Genomic DNA, 21,446 nt, shown 5'->3' on the forward strand with positions numbered 1-21,446 from the left:
TAATCAGTGAAGACATTTAAAGGCAGTTTATGACAAGTTTGGACTCTTTTATGTATGGGAAATGATTATTTTCTTATTGGTGTGATTAATGTGCTGTTTAAATACTTTGGATGGGATGACTTACAATATAAAACAAACAAGAGAATGTATGGAAATGTATTGATTAGCAATTACTATGAAAAAGGACGTGTCATTGCTCCGCAGGAAAAATCAATGACATCATTACGTTGAGTGCTTGGGGAAAACATGTTTGACCTTTGACCTTGTGCAGGATACATGGGAAAGTAAATTATGAGTGCTGACTTTGTGTTTTAGGATCAAATTAAAATGAAGAGTATAGATGTATATTATATTTCCTGATTTTCACCCTTTTAAATCAATAATTGTAATTTTTTAATCAATTTTTTTCGGAATGGAAAATATTTTGTGGCTTACTCAATTTTGGCACTAAGGGGTGTCCAATGATTTAGATATGTAGTCATAAATAAATCATTCATATCTTAATAATTGTAAATAAAATTGAAAATAAAATAAAAAAAATAATTGAGAAAAAAAGATAAAAAAATGATTCAATTTTGGCAGCAAGGGATGGTGAATGATTTAAATAGTCATAAATAAATAATTCATATTGTAATCATTGTTAATAAAATAAAAACTTGAAAAAAACTAATGAATTGAGAAAAAAAAGACTCAAAAAATGACTCAATTTTGGCAGCAAGGGGTATTCAATGATTTAAATAGTCATAAATAAATACTTCATATCTTAATTAATCTAAATAAAATTCAAGCTTTAAAAAATGAATTGAGAAAAAAAGATCAAGAATTACTCGATTTTGGTGGCAAGGGGTGTTGAATAGTCAGAAATAATTCATATCCTAATAATGCTAAATAAAATTGGCATTTTATTGCTTTCAATGGCAGCCAATAACTTCAAAAAATGTGCCCTTTTAGCATTAAAATAACAATTCCAACAACCAAACTAATTCATAAAACCTCCTTTTGAAGGTTTTCCACTGCCCAGTTCACTCCAACAATAAGATAACATCCCAAAATAATTTTTTTTAACGTGGCGCTCACATACAACCAACACATACAAAGCCTACAACAAATCAATACATAACACACATCCTCAGCCTATCTCTCTTCCCACATCCCTCCCATTCGTCCTACATACGATGTAAACATTTCCATTGAAAGTCAAGCACATGCCTACACACAACATTTGCATCCCATTAAGTGCATCCAGTGAACAGCGGGGGGCCTGCCAGGCACCTTATGATATATTTATGAATATTTAAGACACCCATAAGACTGTTCTACCCGCGCTCTATGCTTATATTTGTTTTCTGTGCTTGTCTTGACAACATGTGCCTCATCCTATCTGTCAAATAAGTAATTGATAATACACAGTGCTGTGTGAATTATACATTAAGATAAGGATGTATGGAAATATTTATGGCGCATTCTGTATGTCATATGCAAGATTTAGTATGCCGTGTATACACAGCTCGATTTTGACATAGTGTCACGCAACATTGTTGAGGAAATCCTGCACTTGAAGGTTAATTTTTAGATTAAATGGACAAAAAAGTTGCACGATTTGACTGAAATTCAATATTTGAAGATACGTTCACTTACCGAAATAAAGAAAATCCCTTTGAAAATAAGTTATTGTAGTGAACTAATCGCCAAAACGTATTTGCATAAGTGAAAACTTATAAACATGCATTAAATATAGATTATAATCTACCCTACCACATTAAACCAGTCTAATGCAGGCATTTTTTTTCCACATACCGGCTTCTATCAACTATAATTACGCGTGTTGAAATGTGTTCACGCTTTCTGAAGAATGATATCAGCCATGTGGAAAGTGCAAAAGGATTGCAATCTGCGTGTATAAATATGTCATCCTGCATGTGTGAGTGTAAACGTAACCAGTGTGTGATTATTGGTGGGATTTTTCATAGGCCATTTGCTGTATAATTATAGTCCCTTGCTCCATTTATTTAACTTAAAACTGAATTTTATGTTTAGCAATATCCAAATAGGTTGGACGTCTATGGCTGAGCACACAAGACGTACCAGTTGGGGTTTGAATGGCGGCTGTATCTCTTAAAAATGAACAATCTTTATGTAAGATTGCTGAATAGTTAAGATGTATCGTATTTTCTGCACTATAAGGCGCACTTAAAAGTCTTAAATTTTCTCCAAAATAAACAGGGCGCCTTATAATCCAGTGTGCTTTATATATGGAAACAAATTAAAATGTGTCATTCATTGAGGATGCGCATTTAAATAAGGTGCGCCTTATAGTAGTGAAAATACGGTAAGGTATATGTATATGTGTATGTTTGGCAATGTCCAAATAGGTTGGAAGACTATGGTTAAGCACACAAGATGTACCAGTTCGGGTTTGAATGGCGGCTTTATGTCTTAAAAATGAACAATATTCTTTATGAGTTTGTTGATTAGTTAAGATGTATCGTATTTTCACGACTATAAGGCGCACTTAAAAGTCTTTAATTTTCTCCAAAATAGACAAGGCGCCTTATAATCCAGTCTGCTTTATATATGGAAACAAATTAAAATGTGTCAATCATTGAGGGTGCGCCTTTAAATGTGGTGCGCCTTATAGTCAAGAAAATACGGTAAGTATGTAGTAGTATGTTTGGCAATGTCCAAATAAGTTGGACGACTATGGTTAAGCACACAAGACGTACCGGTTCAGGTTTAAATGGCGGCTGTATCTCTTTATTTTGAAGACGTTCCCAGTCGATACGTCTGAAGAAAGCATGTTCTCGGACATCTCGTTCTCCTTCAGAGCCGCATCCAAGACGCTTGGACGGATGTTTGGTCATCAACTGTTAATACACAGAAGAATAAATTGGACAAGGAATCAAAACATGTGGGTTACATTTATGTACATCAGAGGAGTTGAAATATGTATGTTTTTCTTCCACTAATGTGACCCGTAATGTGATTCCACTGCTTTTTTTTAGGTCAGTAGATAATGAGACAGAAGGGCTGGAAAATAAGTGACATAATTGTGCCATTTTTTGTTGTGTTGGTACGCTCTGTACTTGTTTTGCTTTTGCAAAAATGATGATGCTTTTAGTGACACATAAATGGTTGATTGCTAGGCTGTTTGGGTGGAAAAATTGAATTGTATTAGAAGGAATATGAATAGCAAGAAAAATCTTGAAGATGACAACAACCGGAATGTTGGAAGTTTTACCAAAAATAAAAATATTTGGCTCTCAAAATACTATCATAGTAGAAATAGGTGAAATTTTAATTAATGAGTACATGTGATTGTAAAGTATCTTTGAAAATAAACACAAATAAATGAAAATCTGATTACCGTATTTTCACGACTATATGGCGCAATGTATTAAAAGGCGCACTGTCAATGAATGACATTTTTTTTCCATATATAAAGCACCCGATTATGAGGCGCCCTGTTTATTTTGGAGAAAATTTAAGACTTTTAAGTGCGCCTTATAGTCCTGAAAATACAGTACATTTTAATTCTATTGCCATTTTATGTACATATTCCCATTTCTTGTCTGTTTCATACATCAAAATAAACCTTTTCAATCTTTGTTGTGTCTACCAGTATTTTAAAAAACCACATAAACAAACCTGGAATCAGTTCATCCATTTCTTTCAAATAAAAAAGACAAAATGCAGACATCCTGTACAAGATCTGATATTATGTTGGCTTCAATGAAGAGAACCACAAAGTGCACTCAAGTTCTCATTTGCATGATTTTCAACTTAAACTGGGGAAACAGTGTGTGCAAAATGATGCAACATGTGTGTTTGTCCTAGATGTATTAAACCAACATCAAGGATTTATGACGAATGAATTTTTGCTTCTCACACAAACGTGCCGTCGTGGGTATGGACCAAACGTTTTACTCACCCCTTTGCAGATAGAAACAGCTTCTTTGGACAAGGATTTTGGGTAACACACATTGTGCTCCATTATAGACTGGAACAACTCGTCTTCATCCTCTCCATCAAAGGGAGGCTGAGGGGAAAAAAAACAACAGTTTTTTGTCAAATATGGCCCGCTGAATCATTTTGTTCGGCCCGAGAAAGTAAATCATGAGTGCCGACTTTCTGTTATAGGATCAAATTAAAATAAAGAGTATAGATGTATATTAAATTTCCTGATTTCCCCCCTTTTAAATCAATAATTGTAATTTTTAATCATTTTTTTCTGTGTTTTTAGCTCAAAAATCATTTTGTAAAATCTAAAAATATATTAAAAAAAGCTCAAACAAACATTGTGTTAGATCTATAAAAGAAACTAAATATTCAGGCTCTTTAATCCAGTTCATTTAATCCATTGATATAAAAAAATCTAAATATTATATCTAAAATGGTCCAGCCCACATGAAATCAAGTTGACCCTTAATATAGACATCTGTAAAAAAATGGTTGTTCTCACCTGTCCAGCTAACATTTCATATAAAAGCACTCCATAAGCCCACCAGTCAACAGAGCGTCCATAAGGCTGATATGCAACAATCTGTGAAGGAAAGAAAAAAAATTGACAAAAAAAAAAAAAACAACAACTACAGCTTTGCATCAGAAATTCAAGCCTATCAAGGACAGTCTCATGTCATTTTTAATTGAACAACAATGGTTAGGCAACAGCAAAACAAAAATAAAAGTGTGTACACATACATGTATGCAGGCGGACAACAGTATCTGAATGTCAAAATCCCCTTGAGATTAGCACGCCGCCAGCATTTCGTTGTATCCCTTACGACACAGGTGTCAAAGTGGCTGCCCGCGGGCCAAATCTGGCCCGCCGCATCATTTTTTGTGGCCCGGAAGAGTAAATCATGAGTGCCGACTTTCAATTTTAGGATCAAATTAAAATGAAGTGTATAGATGTATATTAAATTTCTTGATTTTCCTCCTATTAAATCAATAATTGTAATTTTTTAATCAATTTTTCTGAGTTTTTAGTCCAAAAATCATTTTGTAAAATTTAAAAATATATTTTAAAATAGCTAAAATGGTAATATATGTATATTATATTTCCTGATTTTTCCCCTTTTAAATTAATAATTGCGATTTATTTAATCTGTTTTTTTTCAGTGTTTTTAAGTCAAAAATAAGGAAAAAGGTTGTCTTATTCTGGGAGAGCAATCTGCAATGAACTGACAGCAAGGATTACGCCCAGCCAAGACAAAGGACGCGCTGAAATATGTCACATGCGTTGAACTCTGTCTCTGTGAATTGACCTCTGCGATTTCTTCCAAAAACTGCACACATTAGAGAGTTTAACCTCTGGAGGAGAGCTAAAATAATGTGAGGTTGTGTCTATAACAAGAAGAGACATTTTGGTCATAGATGGGCAGTTGGAGAGAGAGTTAAGGTAAGGACCATACATCTTGATTTGTAGCGATCATTAGCAAGACTTGTTGCATCTTTAGGATTTTTTTTAAAGTGAAAAATTGTCTCAAAAAGGAGCCCAGATTAGCACTTTCTCCAAGAAAAGTGAGCATTATTGACGATTGATCGACTCTTTGTTTTAGGGTCAAATTAAAATGATAGATGTAGATGTATATTATATTTCCTGATTTTCCCCCTTTTAAATCAATAATTGCAATTTTTAATCCATTTTTTCAGTGTTTTTAGGTCAAAAATAGTCTTGCAAAATCTAAAAATATATAAAAATATTTTGTTTTTGACTAAAATATGGAAAATGATAAAAAAATGGTGTCCTTTTAAAATAAAAACCAATTATTAAATTAAAAAAAATCTCTTATAAAAAAAAGATCTAATAATCTATAAAAAAAATAATATTTAGAGATTTTAATCCAGTTCCTTTAATCCATTTATAAAAAAAAAAAAATCTAAATATTATATCTAAAATGGCCTGGCCCACATGAAATCAAGTTAACGTTAATATTGACATATATATGTTCATTAACATAATTATAGACATGTTCATTAATATATGCTGTCTCTTAATAGCTAAATAAAGCTCAAACTTGCATACTGCAACACTACCAATTGAAAAAGTCACTCACACCAACCTTTTCTGCACCGTCTTTACATTTGCAACGTGTTGGAGAATCGTAATAAATAAGTCAAGTGTACCTGCTATCAAGCAAGTTGTGACAAGACCAAAAAAAACCCAATCCGAAGCGACAAGTGTGATCCAAACCTGACATTCCCTGCTTTTACCCAGTATGTTTTTTTTTCCCTTTTTTCCATTGTACAAATGCCTCAGGCCACTTTGACTGATTCACTGTGGCATGTAAATGTGTGTAGTTCTATTTATGTCATATATTTGATATTGCCGGGTAGATACAATTTGACAAATCTTTTACTAATGTTCTATACTTCTAAATAAATGAGATCTAGGGTTATTTGTGCATCTGTTTTTGTCATTGTGTCGTCTATTGGAGAATTTGTGTGTCTTTGTGTGTGTATATCGCCGGAGACATCAAGGTCCTATTAAGCTTAATGCTACATGACAGTTTTGGATCAGACTGCGAGCTATTCCAGGCTACTCTCTGTAAAAACAAACGCGTATGGAAGACCAGACCACCCTTGTGCTTCATATGACAACAATTTAGAATTCAATGCATTGTGGTAACTGCCTTATATCTGTTGTTGTTATTGTTATACCTAGTGGGGGAAGGATTTTATAAGAAATTAAACCTTTACAGGTCGGATAGTATTTAATTAACGGGCTGCCATGTAAAAAAAATGACATTTTCTGAGTTTAAATGAATTCACATTTATTGCAGTCAATGGCATGAAGTGAGTTGAAGATTGTGAAAGAAAATGTAGGGTTAATTGAGGGGTTTTGTTTATTTTGAATAGATTTGTTTGGTTTTTTGAAGAATGGGTTTAAGTTGATGTATTTTTTTATGATTTATTGTTATTATTACTTGTAATTATAACTTATCATTATTTTATTATGTATCTTTTCAATGAGGGTACGCCTTATATTAATGAAAATTCGGTATAAATCAATAAACTCCGATTTAGCATTTATTTGAATCCAAAATGAGAATTAAAGGGTATTCTTTTCAAATTTTGCATCAAATGTATCAAAATATTCAGTAAATATCATATTTTCATGTCTGTTGTTTACTTTATTTTGGAATACTTTAAATAACAAGATAAAACTATACTTATCTCTATTTAAAATCCATTCATTCTCTTAAAATGTTTAATTAAAATGAAAAAAAGGACTTTTACAGTCTTCAGTGGCCCTAAAAAATAAAGTTTTGACACAAATAACCAAACCAAAACCCCATCGAGACACAAAACTTGCACCCTGAGATGATGTCATACTAATCACCTTCCATTATATCTCTTTCCATTCTGCAGGTGTACCTAAAGAAGTGGCCGCCACGTAAAAATAGAATAACAGGACTTGTTAACAGGCTAAATTTGTACTTTATCATCTTGACAGCACACGGTGTGTTCTTTTTCTCCTCGAGATGAAGCTTGGCGCTCGGGTCAACGAGGCCGGCGAGGGAAATGGAGCGCATCAGACAGCTCGCTAGTCTCAAATGCTGATGTGAAATGTCACTGAGTCATCATTAGACTGCTCTTTCTCATTGTCCAAATGCTGCTTCTGCTCTTTTACTCTCGCTTAATAGCGTTTACGTCTGCTTGTTTTGGCAACAGGCGTTTCTCTTTGTCTCTGTCGCATTCTTTTTCGAGCAAAGTTACTGAAGTGTGTGAATGTATATTCGTGGAATCATTCCTCCCAGACAGAAGCCGCAACTAAGAAGTAGTACCTGGTAATATAGGTCAGGCCAAACAGAGCGATAACTTTATCAATGCCGCGAGAGGTCCAATTCATTTTGACAGGGAGAGGCTGGCGGCGAATGATCGAATGAACTGGCGTCGATATGTGCGTACTTCCTATTTTGGTGAAGTATTATGGCATTAAAGGACCTAAAAAGTGATGGACATATTTTTGTTTACAAAGGTTCAAATATTTAGTTTAGAGTACGTGTGTTAAAGTGGCAGCCCGGGGGCCAAATCTGGCCAGCCACATCATTTTGTGTGGCCCGGGAAAGTAAATCATGAGTGCCGACTTTTCTGTTTTAGGATCAAATTAAAATGAAGAGTATAGATGTATATTAAATTTCCTGATTTTCTCCTTTTAAATCAATAATTGTCATTTTTAATAATTTTTTTCTGTGTTTTTAGTTCATAAATCATTTTGTAAAATCTAAAAATATATTTAAAAAAAGCTCAAATAAACATTGTGTTAGATCTATAAAAAACGGAATATTCAGGGCTTTTAATCCAGTTATAAAATATATATATATATATATATAAATATTATTCCTAAACAGTTGTTTTTCAACAACAAAATAGCCCACGAAGTCAGTATTACATCTAAAATGAGATGACAACTGAATCTTGTTCGTACTTTTATCACTATAACAAGTTTTTAAAAGAGCCACTCGTAATCATGAGTTAAAGCAAAACTGTTTTCAAGTCATAAAATCAATAAAAACATGCTTGCTTTGCAATAAAATCCCCCCATTAATGACAACACTAGCCCAAGGACACTACGGAAAGTTGCGAGCTACAATGTCAACTTTGCCCGCCTAAAAATGGCTCAAATCAAGTGACCCTGCATAGAACTGCACGTGTCCACTCTCTCTCAGCATGGCGTAGGACTCGACGGCTTCCATCCCTGCTGCGCCATCAACTGCTAAAGCATTAGTGTCGGTCTGACTGCGAGCGGTCGCAGCGTGTTGTCGCTCTCTCCGCATAGACAACATCTCATCCCCAAATGCTGAAGAAAATCTATAACTCAACTCCCTAGTGGGTAGGAGGCAACCAACTGATAATGGCCGTAAAGTTAACTAAAAGTCCTATAGAGCAGAAGAAGTGCATTAGACTCAACTTCTATGATGCTCACGAGCTGTTGAGGACAAACAGACAGCCCACGGTGTGCTTGAAGCTGACATACTTGCTGTCTGCCTGACTGCAGTGCTGACATCATTAGAAAGCACATGCTGTCTCTATATGTGTGGGTGGGTGTGTGGGTATGTTTGTGTGTTTGTGTCACCCTAGGCACTGTCCTTAATCTGGTGACACAGACTAAAACCTCTGACAGGAGTGACCTCCTTCCACCAGGTCACACTCACACTAGAGAGTGTCTTCCAAGTTCAAAACTCACCTCAGGGGCGATGTAGTCTGGAGTGCCGCAGAAGGTGCGAGTGGTCACTCCATCTGACATGTTCTCTTTGCACATGCCAAAGTCTGCAATTTTAATGTGGCCTTCGCTATCCAGCATCACGTTGTCTAACTTGAGATCTCTGAAGAAACAAATAAATATGTAGGATTCAAAAAGAGACTACTGTATTTTCACGACTTAGTCTTAAATTTTCTCCAAAATAGACAGGCTGCTTTATAATCCAGTGTGCTTTATATATGGAGAAAAAAGTGTAATTCATTGAGGGTGCGTCTTTAAATGTGGTGCGCCTTATAGTCGTGAAAATACGGTACATTTGTCAGTTAACTCAAATGTGTTTTTAGTTGGTGTACAATAGATGATGCTTACCTGTAGATGATACCATGAACGTGAAGGAAGAAGAGACCAGCAGCGATCTCAGCTGCATAGAAGCTGTAATTACAACAAAATTCAGAAAATCGGATTCTGGGGAAACTAAACATTCTTTGATTTTTGAAGCTCTTTACATACCTGTCAACTTATAGGTTTTCCTACATTTTCACAAATTTTCCAAATACAGGATGAATAAAGTTAGCTAATCCAGTCTTAGACATTTTTTTTATCCTTTAAATTTTTGTATGGCGTATAACAATTTATGGGATTTTTAAAAGCACGTTTTTTTTGTAAAAATGATTTCGTTTTACCCATTTCGGCTCTAATCTGGACCTTTTATCGCTTAATAAGGAGGTTACAATCATTTATAAGTGAAAAAATAGGGCAAAGTTGACAGGTAAGTGATGAACATGTACAAACATGTGAAATTTCTTTAAAAAAAAGCCTTCGTTACATAATATTCATATATTTTCTTAAGTACAGGGGCTTTTCTTACACTGCCTGTGGTTCCTTGAACTTTCCCACTTTCTGGATGTGAAACATAAGATCGCCTCCATTGACATACTCCATGACAAAATACAGTCGATCCTGTAGACAAATGACTTTGTGTTTTCAACAAAAGGTCTCTGCCACTGAGCATAATATACATAAAATAAGTCGCCAAACAGACATACTTTTTCCAACATTTTAAAACTCCAGTCACGTCCAAAGTTTTGTCATTGTTGTATACTTAGTGTGTTTATTTGGGTAGGCCTTAATGACCTGGTTTCAGGGTACGTGACATGTTTTTCAGTTGTACTGCATTTGGCTCTGAGCAACAAAAAATAACTTTAAAGTGACCTCGACGTGGTGGTTTCTGTACCTACCACAGTCTGGAAGCACGAGTGAAGATGCGTGAGGAATGGTGGTTTATCCTGCTGAGCCAAGACCCTCTTCTCCACCATAGTACACTCCACGTCATCATCTTGAATAACCACGTCCTTTTTAAGGATCTTTATTGCGTATAGTTCCTCCGTGGCCTTCATTTCTGCCAACATGACCTGGTGTGGCAGGAGAGAAGCAAATTAGTAGACTTTTGGAAGAGGTTGGAGAAGGAAAATGAACTAGTTTACCTTGCCAAAACTGCCTTTTCCAAGTACAGTCAAGAAGTTAAAGTCGCTGAGTTTGACCTGGTCCAAGCTGTTGCTAGGCAGCTGGCTAGATGGGCTACCGTCTGTTTCTGTTGTGGCCTTCTTGGCTGGGCCCAGCTTGGCTTTCTGCACTCATAACACATTTGTGCAAGTCAATGTTTGTTCCTACAAGCCAATATCAGATAAAAATGAACAAAATTCATTATTTCTACCCTGCCATGAATTCAGGAGGGGATAATAAATGTAAGTATCTCATCCCCCGACTACTCAAGTGTTAAAGTGATACCATTTTTCAGTCTTACTATGACAATACCCAACAGTTTGATATCTACCGATGCCGATACTGTACCAATAACATGTTTTTTCTGGAGAAACCAATCCACATTGGCACAGATGACAAACTTTACTTGGCATGGTTGCATCCTATTTCAAGAAAGTTGCATGCTTGCCTACTTTGAATCCATTCCAACATATTATGCAAAAACATATTCACACTTAGCCAATGTTCCCTCTAATTTTTCGTTGGTCTGAGTAGAAAAACAACCTCCCTGAGTGCACTGAGTACCAGTGTGAGTGACATCATCATTACTCGCTATGGACACACCAGTATCACACCTGCCATAAGCAGATGCATGTCAATGTTCCCTCTAATTTTTCATGTAAAACATGCTGTAAAACACGAAAAAAACACAAGAATGGACAAAGCTACTGTCACTAGCTGCCACATAAACGGCGCCATCATGGGGAAAGAGGCAAAAAAAAGTTTGGATTTTATTTACTGCGCGCCATATGATTGCTGCTGCGCAGAGAAGACGAGAATAGTCCTTAGAGGGAACATTGCACTTGGCCAGAGCAAATATTTTCAAACTCATGCTGAACTTTGGCGAGAAGAAGTCAAGAGAACCTAAGTTTTCTCAAACAAGCTGCCAGCATCACAATGCATGAAAAGCCAAGCCATTACTCAAATGTCAAGTCCTTTCCTCATCAAAAAATAGGAATGATCTCCACTCCATTACACAAAACACTGACATAACTGCACAAACTGACCAATGACATTGCTAACAATCCTCAAGTGTTTTCTCTTTCTATGAAATTCATCCATGTTTTTGGTTAATGGCATCAACCCGTGTGCAACAGACCGCACCAAACCACAGCACACCTGTGAAGCTTTAGCCAAAAAGGCCATTCGAGAGCAACCAAGCGAGCAGCCTTACTTTCTTCCTGTCAGACGCACCTGATCGGAGTCTTCCAAAAGCGCTTGGTCCTGGAACCATAAGGAGAAGCGACCCGAGAGCCTGACTCACTTGGAGCAACCTTACGTTAAACACATTCACGCTTTGAAAAAGTTCAGAGTTTCAGAGAAGAGTCCAACAGAAACCTGGTTCAAATGGAGTTATAATAGAAGCCATTTAAATGGACTGTTTTAGTTTGCAAGATGTCACAATGGCTGCTTTTAATATTAGCTACGAACGTCACTAATATAAACATTAGAAGTTGGATAAAGTGGCATGCAGGTTTGTTAACATCCCAACATAACCACAAATATGTTTGTTGTTGGTAGTGCGGTAATATATTTTTCTAGCTTCGTTCTTTCAGAATTTTAATATCTGCTGACATCTAGTGGTACAAGATAAACACTTAAACTAGACCACAAAATTCTGCATTTCAGGATTTTTCATGGTCAGTTTCAAGTTATATCTAAGAAAGAAAAAGAATGTCCTCTAACTACAAGACCGGTTATCACTTTCACTGCTCATGCTCATCTTACGAATTTTAAATAAAAATAACCAAACAAATAATCAAAACAATTTTAACAAAATAAAAAACTAAACAGGGTAGATGTACACCGACAAACATTACTTACAGAAACACAAAACACTCCTCCCACAAAGACATACTCAAAACACGGGCTTTATATACAAAACAGGAACTGATGCCAAATGCCACAAGGGAAGGAGAGCCAGGAGGGACACATCAGGCAAAATAAATTTTAAAAAAATCATGTGGACCTCAGAAATTTTGATTAGTAAGACCCTCACCTCAAATTTCAGTCTCAGTTCTTCATTCCCATCATCCTCCTCTGAGATGGGAACGTTGTAATACTCTCCTTCCTCTTGGCACAGCAACTTGTACCTGCCAATCAATGATCTAACGTCAGTCGAGGAGCATGTGTTGGACGATTTTGACACCATATTTGGTCATTACCAGCCACAGGCCCCCGCCTTGATGAGCTCCGAGACCCCGAACGAAAGGGCACCCATGAAGTCGTTCCTGGTGGTCCGATCCCAGTCCCAAACCTCCACCGACAGCCGGCGGTCTTTGTCCGTAGGTCTCAATTTACTGGAAAGTGTGGATAACCGTGGTAAGGTGATGTAAAATAAAGAGCTGGCCAAAATATATGGTAAAGGGAAAATGACTCACAAGATGAAGGTTTCGCCCCATTTAGGGTTGAGATTTGAGCGGATGGTTTTGGTCTTCCGCTTGGTCTCATTTTTGGGGTCAGGTATCAGCTTGAGTTTGACGTATGGATCGGACAGGCCGTTGGGGTCCATGGGTATCAGGTTCTTGCCTTCGCCAACTAAATCAGAAAGAATGGGAAAAAAACATATTAATATGATCATAATATGTATTATTTAATATTTCCACCCTTTTTTGTTTTGCTTCTGGTTTTAGAATTCATTTTAACTTGGGATGGAAATCAGGGTGTCCCCAGCATCTGGCCTGGAGTTAGCTGGAATAGGCTCCAGCACCCCCTAATGAGGATAAAGCGGTTCAGAAAATGAGATGACAAGCATGAGCTGCTTTTCTTCTTTTTGTCATCTTTTTTGTTCAAAGAGTAATACTGTAATTAATATGGAATATTCAATTAATATGCAGATACGTTTCATAGCAATCTTTTGGTGAAGGGAAAAACAAAAATAAAGCGGGTAAAGTCTTTTGAACACCAGGTGAACATCAGTGGAACTCACGCCAGGTGTTCGACATCAAACATGCAATTCGCATGTAACGTGTGTGTGTGTGTATCAGTGTGAGTGTGCGTGTGTGTGTGTGTGTGAGTGTGTGTGTGTGTGTGTGTGTGTGTGGCGATGTTAAGCTTTAGAAAGCAGCAAAAGCAGGAAGTGAGGGAAAGCTCTTTTATCCTCCCATAAGAAGATGATCAGTGAATAAAAAGGACACACTAATGGCCCAAATACACAAAAATATAAATACACAAGGATGCTATCACAAAATATATAGTTTTTACTGATATACATTGTATTCTAACAAAACAAAGATAACATTCTCAACTACTGAAGTCAAATCACATAACTTATAACAAATAATAAAATAATAATCTGGAGATATCATTTTGAATATTATTAAAGTCAGGCAGATTTTAAAAAAAAATCCTATTTAAATCTATTCATAAATATTATTTTGTGGTAATTATTTACCTTCCAAATATTATTAGTATTCATTCCTCTGGCTGTACTTCCACCTGCAACCCCTAAGTGGCGAAAAAGCTATATAATGTAGTTTAGCTGGTTCTAGAAGTACTGCATGAAATAAAACAGCAATGCTATTCTTTACAGGTAGCCAAATACTATTAAAATAATGTAAATAAAGACTGAAATATGTATATGCATATTTTTTTAAAGGACACTAGAATTGACCCTTCACAATTTATCATTATTATTAAGAAGCTTCAAATTGCATTGAGTTTAATTTACCTATTCATATATTTGTCGTTTTCTTAATATTTGAATTATCCCTGGCAAATTATTCAGTCTTTAGCACCCCCGGGACTTTCGTGAGCGCCTCAGAAGATGAATTAATGACCATTTTCTAGAGACTTCATCGACCCACACTGTGTCCTCCCAAAAAAAAATGAGGTCAGCCATGTTTGCTCTCCGTCTCCTTTAGCAAACATGGTGAGTTAAGTTAATAGTTCCTCTGCATACAATACCTAAACCTATCTCACCTCACTGCAAAAAAAACACATAGTTCTCCAAACTGTTAAGAAGCAAATGAATAGAATAGTTATTTATACATATACATCCATATGTAAAACACAGTAAAAAACCCTGAAAAATACAGTCAATTGTAGCGAACACTACAATGGCTCAAAAAGAAGCACTTCCAGCTAAGTTTGGTGTTATGAAATCTAAAAAAAACTTTAACCAATTGCACTAGTGACAATAAAAAAAATCACATTGACGGGTCCATAAAACTAAATATGTATCAAAGCTCACCTAATGTCACCCGATTATAAAAATAACATGCTAGTCTTTTCCATGATACAGAAAAGGAGAAAACAGTGATCTACAAAAGAGTCAATATAAACACAGAGATGCTCTTGAGCCAGTTACAGTGTGAATACTGCCAGAAAACAAACAAAAGAGTTGCTGAGACTAAGACGAGGGTGGCATGCTCAGCACTGACCAAAACAACGGAGCACTGTTCCTGCCTGATGTCAAGGAGGACAATAGCGCTAAAGCACCACTACGGTTGTCTTTCACTACACAGACAAGTCAGACATTGTTTTCTTTCCTCTTGGCCTGCTATGCTGGCACTGTTGCCACACAACAATGACACCATGTCTCAGGATCGGAACTGCAAAAATGGCAAACTACTGTATTCTCACGACTATAAGGCGCCCCGCATTATAAGCCGCACCCTCAATGAATGACATTTTTTCCATATATAAGGCGCACTGTATTATAAGGTGCACTGTATTAAGGCGCACTGTTGCAACAGTTGTTTCTGTGTTTTTTATGTGAGTTTTAAAGAATGCCAGACAGAGTAGGTCTAAAACTTGGACAAGTATTTCATAAGTAGTAATATTCTTAAGAAATAAAATATACAAAGTGTGCACCATGGTATTCTACTAAGTTTAAAAATTTCTTTTTCTGTTACAATGACGACTATATTTTAAAATGACAGTTCAATACAGGGGGCTGTGATCTGAAAATTAACAAATTGCAGCAAGAGGATTTTAAAAGATTAAGAGGGCCTCAGAAATGTTACCTCAGAATTCATTCATTACATTAGGACATGTTCTGCTTTGATTGCCAAATGACCGCAAAGGCCCCTTTGTTGTCAAATGTATTGTACAACACTGCCTGTGTAATATAAGGTATAATTTGTCCGCCATACTTGTATTTGCACTTCCAACACCTTTTGAAATGAATCATTATTAGAAAATACACAGCTACCGTATTTTCACGACTATAAGGCGCACCGCATTATAAGGCGCATCCTCAATGAATGACATTTTTTCCATATAAAAGGCGCACTGTATTATAAGGCGCACTGTCTATTTTGGAGAAAATTTAAGACTTTTAAGTGCGTCCTATAGTCGTGAAAATACGGTAATTTCTTTTGCAAAAGATGCAAGAGAACTTTCAAACTGTGTGGCACTTTAGCAAGGCCTTAGCTGAAGTCTATTTATTTGCCAGCAGTGCTGTACGTGTAAAAAATGATGTCAAGATTCTCCCTTCACACCAGCCAGCATGCTATTTAAACCGTGCAACTCAGATCTCTTTGGAAAGCTGCCTGCTCGCCATCAACAGCAGCTAATGTAATCTGTAATGCAAGATGGCCTGAGTGGGCTGTGTGGTTAGTACATCATTTCAGCGCACACAGGCTCACACTCTGGTCATCCATTTATTTTCTATAACACTTATCCTCAGTAGGATTGGGGAGTGACCTTAAATCATCTCATTTACAGGGTCAACTGCAGGGCACAAATATAAACATCCAATCAGTCTCAAACGGACACACAAAAAAGCAATTACCGTATTTTCACGACTATAAGGCGCACTTAAGTCTTAAATTTTCTCCAAAATAGACAGTGCGTCTTATAATCCAGTGCGCCTTTATATATGGAAAAAACAGAAAACCAAAAACGAAAAACCACTACTGTCGGATATTAAAAAAAAACACTAACGCCTGAACTGAAACAATACTGTTAAATATGCAGATGCCATCTTAGTTTACAACATCTTCCATCATAAAGCTCCTCCCCCACTGCAAGATTTTATACAAAAAAATACAAAACATCAACAATGGCTGGCTCTAGAGGTGACTGTAAAGTAGTGAGTGCTTCATACCTGGAAGTCAATAGCAATTACCGTATTTTCACGACTATAAGGCGCACTTAAAAGTCTTAAATTTTCTCCAAAATAGACAGTGCGCCTTATAATACAGTGCGCCATATATATGGAAAAAATGTCATTCATTGAGGGTGCGTCTTATAATGCGGTGCGCCTTATAGTCGTGAAAATACGGTAACAATTTGGGCAAAAGTTTGTACTAATACCTGATGGTGTTAGATTTAGCCATGTTATTTCCCGTGATATTGACGGCATTGTAAGCGTGTTGAATAAATGGAAGGTGAGTTTTAATTCAGGTTAATGGTATCAGCGGATTGAGGGTGACTCTCCATATAAAATGAGATGGCCTTTGTATTCCATTTGATCCGAGGTCATAACGGAATCAGGAAGGCCAATGTCCTCGCTGGCACGAGTGTACTCCAGCATCTCATTAAGGAAATGACAAGTCGACCTACCTGTGACATGCAGTTTCTCATCGCTGACCTCGCACTTGAGAAAAAGGCGCCCTCTCCTTTCGGTGTAGTCGGTTCCACATAGGCTGGGAACATTCATGACGCATTGGTTGTGGACATTCATGTCGCACGCTGTGGGAGGACAAGACCAATGTTTTTATGTCCTTGATTGAGTTTAAACACATTTTTTTTCAGGTTATTTATAAATGTACATGAGAAATACTCACTGTCACATTTCATGCCCTGATGGATGAGGCCATACAACAGAGAGCCGCAATGGTCACAAAAGGTGGGGCTCCCAAAGGTGTGGATCTTAAATTTATGTTTTGTTCTGGGATCCTGAAGACAAAAACACATTTCACATCCAGTAAATCCATTTGTGAGTAAATTGTCAGTATTATTTCAGTATTTGTACTTTCTGTGGCTTCTTTTAAAAGGTTTGGTGATGTTTTGTAAGCAAGTTTAAGTACATCACTGTTAGATAGAATGATAACAAGACAGCATCAGAAAATTAATTTTTATCTTAAATAGGGTTCATTTTATGCATTCTTTCTGTGTTTAACATTTATTCACAAAAAGTATTGGAAATACACTTGCATCTACACAGATTTTAGTGTTTTTAACCAAAAAGGAGTTCAATTCCCAGCAAATTAATTCATATTGTGGATCTAATTCAGGCATTTTTGTATAAATTTCTCTGCAATTTGACTTTTAGTGAAGCCAAGTGCCACCAAGCTTGTCCAGTCCAAAATGAATGAGGAAATTTTCAACCAAGTAAATAGACCCGATATTTATCTCTGTCAAAAATGGCGCTTTATACAATGGCGGCGCGCCACTGTGATCAATGATGTCATTTGTCATCCCAGACAGTTTGCCACTGCTCTTCTTAACTATTTAGTTAAAAATCCAAGTCAAATATATCAATTATTTTACCCTGAACAGAAAATGTCATTATATTTTGAGTATTTTAGATGCCCAATGCATCAAAAAGTTTTCCACAAAGGTTATTTTCACCCAGAAAATGAGTTCAACGTCAACCCAACCAATCAACCGAGCAAATTTCCTCCAAATCTTTCCGACAATTTACATCCACAATCAACCCAATGATTGAGGACAGACTCATTGACGAATATGTCAATCCCAACTGCTCTAGACATGTTCATGACTGATTACCTCTAAAAAACAAGGGTATTGTTTTCCCCACACAAATCACGAGCCTGTCACTATAAACAGTTTCTTGTTTCCCAGGACCTTTTATGCACTTCAATTACTAGGCAGACCACAATATGCACACAAAACAACAAGATGGAGTTGACAGACAGAGCAGAAAATGTGCTACATTTAGTCATGTCCACCATCCTCAACATAACTGATTGTGAAGGACGATCTTCTTGTTTTCAGCTTCTAACTAAAAACCGGTACAAACAAAAAGAACATCAATCGTAGTGATTTGGAGCCGGTGATTGAACAGTTGCATGGAAACAATCCCAAAAGGACCCTTAAGTGAAGGAAGAAGGAAGTAGCAGATTGGGAGTTATAGCAACAATCATAGAAAATCAGACGGGTATATGTCAGGGTTAATACCAGATGACGCGTACAGTTGTCAGGGATTATTGGGCCATGTGGAGTAGAGGACATTTGCTTTGGCGAAGGCTATTAATCCCTGATAATGGTACACCTTTCGAAGAAGGGTATTGACCCGTGTTGGCTTTGAAACCTCACATTTCAAACCGATTTGAGTCTCGCGCCGCCAGCGCCTTGGAAACAATGAAAGAGTCACTTTTTTTAATGGCCGATATTAATCATACTTGGCGATTTATCATTTTCACAATGCCAATTTCTAAAAATGAGTTAGATGCGTAATCAGTGTGAAAAAAATAGAATCATTTGCAAGGAGCTATTTAAAGAGATACTTGTGGGAAGGTGTAATACACACACAAAAAAGAAGTACCGTATTTTCACGACTATAAGGTGCACCGCATTATAAGGCGCACCCTCAATGAATGACATTTTTTCCATATATTAGGCGCACTGTATTATAAGGCACACTGTATTATAAGGCACACTGTATTATAAGGCGCACTGTCTATTTTGGAGAAAATTTAAGACTTTTAAGTGCGCCTTACAGTCGTGAAAATACGTTAATTGTCTTCCAGGTATGAAGCACTCACTACTTTACAGTCACCTCTAGAGCCAGCCATTGTGGATGTTTTGGATTTTTGTTTGCATAAAATCTTGCAGTGGGGGAGGAGCTATATGATGGAAGATTTTGTAAACTAAGATGGCATCTGCATATTTAACAGTATTGTTTCAGTTCAGGCGTTTGTGTTTTTTTAATATCCGACAGTGGTGTTTTTTTTCGTTTTTGGTTTTCCTTTTTCTTCCAAATATAAGGCGCACTGGATTATAAGGCGCACTGTCTATTTTGGAGAAAATTTAAGACTTTTAAGTGTGCCGTATAGTCGTGAAAATATGGTAAATTGAGCCCTAGTGACTACACACCATTGAGTTGTCCATTAATACATTTTGTCTGCCAACTAGTGCATGGTAAGGGTCTCCGGCCCCCCTTAGACTCCTCTCCCTGATGACAGCTTCACTGAGCTTTAATGGGAAATTCAAGAGCGACTGGGTGGCGCTGTCGTAGTCCTGGAGCTTACAAGGAAAGAACTATGATTGATCCTTTTCACTATAAAGGTCATCTTTCATGGATTTTTATGAGCAATAGACATCCAATTTATAAAAACCAAGATGGCTGGCCACTACTATTGGCGGTGCTAGACGTCCAATCAATGTTGACTGAACAAATGGACCCGCCTATGAGAGTAAAATGATTAAATGAATGTCTTGTATAAGTTAAAAAGGCGAAAAATGGAATTTGTGCATGAAAAAGTTCATTGAAAAATATTAAAATGACAAAAAAATATTTTAGAAGTTACATGGCAATAATAAGTTAAATTAAATCTTAACTTGACTAATTCATCAACAAGTGCCCCCATAATGGGCAATACCATCCCTCTATTACAAAAAAAACATATTTTAGAAGTTACATGGCAATAATAAGTTAAATTAAATCTTAACTTGACTAATTCATCAACAAGTGAACCCATAATGCGCAAAAACATCCCTCTATTTTGGACAAAAATGAACAAAAAATATATATTAGCGCAGTCCTCCAGAATCAATGCCACATAACGAAAATCTCTGTTAATAACATATTTGTTTGAATCCTAAGTAGCAATAACTTTTCTCCAACCATCTTGTCCTCCATCTGTCAACATTTTTTTACTGTACATACATTTTGCTTCATAATCCAACTTTTATAGCACTACACTCATCCCTAGCATCCATCCTGTACCGACTACTGTCCGATTACTGATGCCACTCTCTTTCCTGAACTAAGACAAGCGGAACCAAAGTTGAAAAGGTTAGTCAGTGGAGAACAAACCCGGAGTTATCATCTATCTCTACCGGAGGTGTTGGGCTAGACAGGGTTACTATTTTTAGCCTATAAATCACCACCCTCATTCCCCTTGGCCTTTCACTAAGCTGATGAGTGCTGAGAGGGAGGGCAGGTTGCCACTGCAGCTCACGGGGGGGTTTTCCTTCCTGTGTGCTAGCTGTTAACATTTATCTGCGAGGAATGTACTAAACGAAAGCTGACATTTGAACCCCAAGTCACTATATTACACACATTACAAAACCTAACTTGTTTAGTCAGGGTGGCAGAGGAGATGGAGTACTATGTTCTACAGATGTGGGAGATGAGAAGTTTTTGGGGTACGGATGAATACTAAGTTACCGTATTTTCACGACTATAAGGCGCACCGCATTATAAGGCGCACCCTCAATAAATGACATTTTTTCCATATAAATGGCGCACTGTATTATAAGGCGCACTGTCTATTTTGGAGAAAATTTAAGACTTTTAAGTGCGCCTTATAGTCGTGAAAATACGGTAAGCGAATTTCTGCATGGAATTTTGTATTTTTCGGACTATAAGTCGCACCAGCCAAAGAATGCATGATAAATGAAGAAGAAAATAGATATGTGACATTTTTGGAGGGCAATTTCTCATTTGATCGGAAACCAAGATTTGTTAAAGTACTAATATTACAATGGAAAATAACAGGCTAAAAAGGCATACGTTAAAATAACTGATTTTCATGTGAGTATAGCCTAAAAACAACAGTTT

General features: G+C 36.6%; 1 protein-coding gene across 1 annotated transcript in view; it reads right to left on the bottom strand.

Moving 5' to 3' along the window:
• The window catches only part of LOC144198709 (protein kinase C alpha type-like), a 49,879-nt gene that overhangs the window by 6,250 nt on the left and 22,183 nt on the right, over positions 1 to 21,446 (bottom strand). The window contains exons 4-16 of the mRNA XM_077719861.1: positions 17,482 to 17,593; positions 17,258 to 17,386; positions 13,129 to 13,285; positions 12,913 to 13,047; positions 12,747 to 12,840; positions 10,690 to 10,833; positions 10,444 to 10,617; positions 10,074 to 10,165; positions 9,575 to 9,637; positions 9,191 to 9,329; positions 4,460 to 4,540; positions 3,929 to 4,036; positions 2,724 to 2,864 (exon numbers count right to left, since the gene is read on the bottom strand). Of these exons, the coding sequence (XP_077575987.1) occupies positions 2,724 to 2,864; positions 3,929 to 4,036; positions 4,460 to 4,540; positions 9,191 to 9,329; positions 9,575 to 9,637; positions 10,074 to 10,165; positions 10,444 to 10,617; positions 10,690 to 10,833; positions 12,747 to 12,840; positions 12,913 to 13,047; positions 13,129 to 13,285; positions 17,258 to 17,386; positions 17,482 to 17,593 (1,569 nt within the window). The remainder of the gene's footprint in view (positions 1 to 2,723; positions 2,865 to 3,928; positions 4,037 to 4,459; positions 4,541 to 9,190; positions 9,330 to 9,574; positions 9,638 to 10,073; positions 10,166 to 10,443; positions 10,618 to 10,689; positions 10,834 to 12,746; positions 12,841 to 12,912; positions 13,048 to 13,128; positions 13,286 to 17,257; positions 17,387 to 17,481; positions 17,594 to 21,446) is intronic.

This window comes from Stigmatopora nigra, chromosome 6 (assembly GCF_051989575.1).
Source record: "Stigmatopora nigra isolate UIUO_SnigA chromosome 6, RoL_Snig_1.1, whole genome shotgun sequence".
Taxonomy (NCBI): Eukaryota; Metazoa; Chordata; class Actinopteri; order Syngnathiformes; family Syngnathidae; genus Stigmatopora; species Stigmatopora nigra.